A 5364-nucleotide genomic window follows, 5' to 3' on the forward strand; every position below is an offset into this window, starting at 1 on the left:
AGTGTCTCTGGCTCAGGCCTGTATTCTTTGCTAGTCAGGAGGCTGAGATCTAAGGATCATGGTTCAAAGCCAGCCAGGTCAGGAAATGCTATCAGATTATCTCCAGCTGTAGCTCAAAGTGGTAGAGTGCTAGCCTTGAGAGAAAGAACTCATAGACAGTGGCCAGCTTTTAAGTTCAAGCACCACCATTCTGTACACACACCCCCTACACGCACACTCTTCACTCGGTCCCTTCCTAAACCCTCTGTCCTCTTCACTGAACTGGTGATTGCCAGAGTTTCTGGATTTCCCACTCCAGCATGCCAACCAGACATGTTCCCTCTGCACATGTACCTCTGCCACACTGCAGGGCCAGGCCTCCTCCAGAATCCACTGCCCTGGGATAAAGAGCACATGAAATTCAAGGATTCTCAGAACCTCTGCTTCAAGACAGGGAGGCTCAGAACTGTTCCTCACCTGGTATACAGAGACTCATTGGTCTATTTGTGTAGAACAATGCCAACATGGTTAGAATATAAGTTTTTGACTACCACAAACGACACCCTTTTCCAAATACTGTTAAATATTCCCTCAGATTTTCTTAAATGTTACATCAAAGTACATCTATTTACATGTTAGAGGTTGTTGCTTCTGATATAATGAACGGGAAATGGCAGCCAAAATGACTTCTTACAGAGAAAAATGCCTAGCCCAAGTAAACTAATATGTGCAGCAAGCTCATTTCAGACCATTCTCCAAATGCAGGCATGAGTCTCTTATTGTGTCATCTTGATAACTTACAGTCCATATCCACCCTCATGCAGACTTAGAAAATCTTCATGAAAACCCAATGAAAGGAACATCTTAAGAGCATAAAACAGCACCAAATATTTAATTCTAGCTTTTAAAATTTATATGTTCTCTATTTGCACAGTGCAGACTGGCTCATTGTTGGCAGAGAGCTTCAAACATCAACACATTTACCTGACTAGCTGCAGAGAGCAAGTAATCCCTATTAAGAGGTGGGGTCTTGAGATTCAAGTGGGACAAGTTTTCAAAGACACCTGTTCTGATATAACACAGAGCTTTTGTGTCTCAGCATCAAGGGTCCTATCTCAGCACAGGCTGCATCCTCTACTGCCTGCATTACTTGTGGCTCCCTGTAGTCACCAGTTCCTTGTAAATCCAGCAGATTTGTTCCCCAGATCCAGCACACTCTGCTTCCTCCCAATCAGGCCCCATGTGCCCAGGATTTTAGATTGGAGGTAGAAAAGACCAGAGTATTTTGTATTCAAGAATTTTACAACATTATGTAAACATGGACATTTTAATACTGTTCAAACAATAAATAGTAAAGCAGGCATTTGTCCAGAGAGAAGGGAGGCAAGATCTAACACACACACACAAAAAGAGATTCCCTGACTGGACAATGTGGATCATGCCTGTACTGCTAGCTAGTCAGGAGTCTAAATGGGAGGATCATGGTTCATAGCCATATCTGGCAAGAAAGTCCTCTTCTGTCCAATTAACCACCAGAAAACTGCAAGGGGAGCTGTGACTCTAAGTTGAAGAGCATTAGCCTTGTGCAAAAAAAGCTCAGAGACAGGTCCCACAACATGAGTTCAAGCTCCACAACAAAACAGAATAGAGGAAGAGACAGAGAGAGAAAGAGAGAGAGAGAGAAAGTGACAGAGAGACAGAGACAGAGGCAGAGGCAGAGGCAGAGGCAGAGACAGAGACAGACAGAAATAGAGACAGAGACAGACACAGAAAGACAAACACAAGAAAACAGACAGGAAGACTGAGAAATCCCTTACCACTCCAATTAGAAAGTGAATATGGATATCTAAGATATATTTCTTATTCTTCCACAGTTCACTACATAGTACCACATCATCCTGATCCACATTGGGCTAACTAGAATCTATTTGGAGTTTCATAAATCATTCTACAAGCTCCCATAGAACATGAACAGGCCCACACCTACTCACCAATAGTTTGTAAGTCTGGCCTTAAATATGTAATTTTCCAATTCGTATGTTTTTCTGTTTCCATGGTTTAAAGCTACCATTGCCCACATTTCATGTCTAGATGTCTTCATCTTTTGTGCTAGTAGTGGAATTTGAACTCAGGACATTGAGCTCTTGCTTACTTTTTGTTCCATGCTTAAACATGTAACTTCAGCCATGCTAGGACTTTCTGACTTTTGCTGGCTCATTGGATGAGTCTTTCAGATTTGTCTACAGGGGCTGATTTGAAGCTCCATCCTGAGGAAGTATAGAGCACTCTTGAAACTAGAATTATTGAGATGGGCCAGGACACCTGGCATGTCTTTGTCAATATGACTAAGTTTTCTTTCTTCTATTGATGATGGCTTTTCCCTATTTCCCATGTATTTTGGCAAATACTTTTCCCTCAAAGTAGCTTTTTGATGTTATTTTGAGGTGTAATGTTCTTACATATTGGCACAGAGCTAAATGGGGGTGGGTACTGACTTGACTTCACTAATGGAAGAAAGTCCCCCATTTAGTACATTTAGTCTGACAGAACAACTTTCAAGGACATCTGGTTTGCTATGTCCTAGAGCTTTAGTAGTGGCCTGATCACCCCATGCAGGCATGGGCTGGGTTCCTTACCCCTCACAGTGCACTGAACACTTCCCTCTATAGCCACTTATTGCTCTTGGACAGCTCCAGGTCACTCTGTCTTTTGCCCTTACTCAGGACACATGTGCCTGGGACATCAGAATGTACATTAAAAAACCCACAGTATTCAGGATCCATAAATTGTACAACATAAACATACATTTTAATAAATTTAGAAGAATAAAAAGAATGAACATTTTACAACAATCAGGACAAAAAAAAAAAGAGAGATATCCCCAGGGAGAGGAGAGGGAAGCTCTAAGTCTAGCTTGGCTTCTAAGTTGCCTTCAGACATAAATTCTAACTCAGAATCCTCCAAGGGACCTACCTCCTCATGAAAGATAGGATTTGCTCCTGGAGTTGAGAGAGAGAGGCAGATTCTAATTTCTCAGTTGGAGAATGGCTCTCCTGCAGCAGGACAGATTTGTCCAGATGTTCTGTGAGGACAGATTCAATTTCCCGAGCTGAATCTAATATTTGGACCTCACTCATTGATTCCCCTGAACACAGACTGGGGACATTTTCCATCAGCCCCATGTGTGCTACTCCCTCCAGCACGCCAGGAGGAGTGCTGATTTGACACTTTATGACCTGACCTGGGCTGCCTGTGAAAGCCAGAGGAAGACAATCACTATTACTTTCTTCTTTCTTTCGGGTCCCTACAAGTTCAGCTCTGTCACATGTGGGGTTCAGAACCAGTGTCTTATCCACAGGACTCACAACCTTTTGGGGCCTCACTGCAAATGCATGCAACCCCTCTACATGCACATGCTTTGTGGAGTCCAGTGATGGCTCCAGATCTCCATCCATCACCATCCTTGACATCACCGAGGGCTTCTTTCTTGGCACGTCAGGAGAAGCTGCTGTATGGCGGCCAAAGCCTGAGAAAGAGAAATAGGTAAAGGAGTTTGACAGTGGATTCTGGATGTTAAGGTAGAGTTCAATTTCCATGAGGCTCTAATGGAGGAAGCTGTACATCCAATTCCCAATGAAACCTTATTTACTCATGGGAAATGTGATTTCCTAGAAGTTCACCTAGGTGTTGGCAGAAGTTGGGTGCCACAGGCACATGCCTGTAAGTAAGGGAGCTTCTGAGGTTCCAGTAGCTTTTCTGGAAAATGTCCTGGGCAGACCACTACTAAGAAACTAGGCAGGGTATGGACTTCTTTGTCTCATGCCAAGCTCCTTTGAGAAGACCCCGGTGAAATCAACAGGTTCAGAGGGGTGCCAAGTATTCCACAACTCAGCAAGGAGGGGCTCAACAGACCAAGATGCGAAGGAAGGGGGAACACTCACTTTTTAAACACAATAGCCAGCACTTGCTCCATTGTCCCCCACTGTCTATAATTGTGGAGGAAGTTTCCAACATAGAAGAGATCGCCTTTCTGGTAGGCAGGGACCAGGTTCATCACCAGCATGTCCAGCAGGCCTGCCTCCGGGCTCCATATATTGCATGGCACATTCAGGGTCAGGCCTAACTCATTGGCACACTAAGGTGGGAAAAAGAATCAGAAAAAATGATGGAAATGAGATCACTTCTGAATGAGTAACTGTGATAGAGTGGATTGAAATCTATGCAGAAAGCATTATTTCAGTATAGACAAATCACCTAAGAAGGTTATCCTGTGGACTGCATGAAGCCCTGGGTTTGATTCCTCAGTATCACATAAACAGGAAAAGTCTGAAGTGGTGCTTTGGCTCAAGTGGTAGAGGGCTAGTCTTGAGAAAAGAGGCTCAGGGACAATGCCCAGGCCCTGAGTTCAAGCCTCCAGGACCAGCAAAAAAGAAAAAAAACATCCAGGGCTGATGACAATAGCACCTCCCTGTGAGATACAAGATTCTTTCCAACCCTCCTAGATGGGGAGAAAGTAAGTCACAAGTGAAAAGAGGGCAGAGAAAAGAGGAAGGCCAGGAGGGAATTTTTAATGCATTACCTGTGTTAATGACTTTTGGGATAGGATCGATTTCTTCATCTACAATGAATGGCTCTGGCCTGGGGAAGACCTGGACGTCAGCGGTCAGGTGGCCACACTTGAGCACAGCATGGAAAGGCATATATGCCAGGTCTATCAGCTTTCTATAAGATGATAATGACTTGTTAAGGGAGGAAGAGTTCACATGTGGTACACAGAAAAGGATTGTACACATGAAAGTAACATTTCAAGATGTAAAGTTGGTTAAACCTTCGCACTGATTCCAAAACTAAATCTACTTGTGAAACGGAGAGAGAAACCCCAGAGCAAGTTAAACTTGGGAACAGCTGAGTCTTTTTAAAGCATGACCACCTTATTTTACCTGAGAAACAGGCAACTGTGGGAAAATGGACTCACAGTGTTAGAAATAATACAGTAACTGAGAGGTCGCCGAAATAGCTCAGTTGGGAGAACATTAGACTGAAGAAATAATACAGTAACTGTTCTTCTTGGTTGTCAAATTATAATATCAGATTGTAAAGAAGCCCCCACTCCCCACCCCTCAAAAAACAACTTTAAGGCATATACTCACCCAAACATAGACTGCACGTTTTTCAAGCACAGGGGGCCATCACTAGTAAAAATTTGTCCTTCACCATTGTTGAAGTCTATGAGATGTTCAAGGCATTCCAGGGAATCGGTGCTCTGAAGCTACAAAGCAAGAGAGGACACCTTTAAAGTAGAACAAATCACCACATCACTACCAGCACACCAAGGCCACAGCCACTGTAACAAAATGGGCAATAAACGGTTTGTTTGGTTTGTTC

At 43.5% G+C, this 5364-nt stretch overlaps 1 protein-coding gene across 1 annotated transcript in view; it reads right to left on the reverse strand.

Annotated features, from left to right (window-relative positions):
* The window catches only part of LOC106001836 (von Willebrand factor A domain-containing protein 9-like), a 14678-nt gene that overhangs the window by 619 nt on the left and 8695 nt on the right, over positions 1-5364 (reverse strand). Inside the window, exons 4-5 of the mRNA XM_013036799.1 lie at positions 5130-5248; positions 4559-4701 (exon numbers count right to left, since the gene is read on the reverse strand). Of these exons, the coding sequence (XP_012892253.1) occupies positions 4559-4701; positions 5130-5248 (262 nt within the window). The remainder of the gene's footprint in view (positions 1-4558; positions 4702-5129; positions 5249-5364) is intronic.

Source organism: Dipodomys ordii, unplaced genomic scaffold, assembly GCF_000151885.1.
Source record: "Dipodomys ordii isolate 6190 unplaced genomic scaffold, Dord_2.0 Scaffold476, whole genome shotgun sequence".
Taxonomy (NCBI): Eukaryota; Metazoa; Chordata; class Mammalia; order Rodentia; family Heteromyidae; genus Dipodomys; species Dipodomys ordii.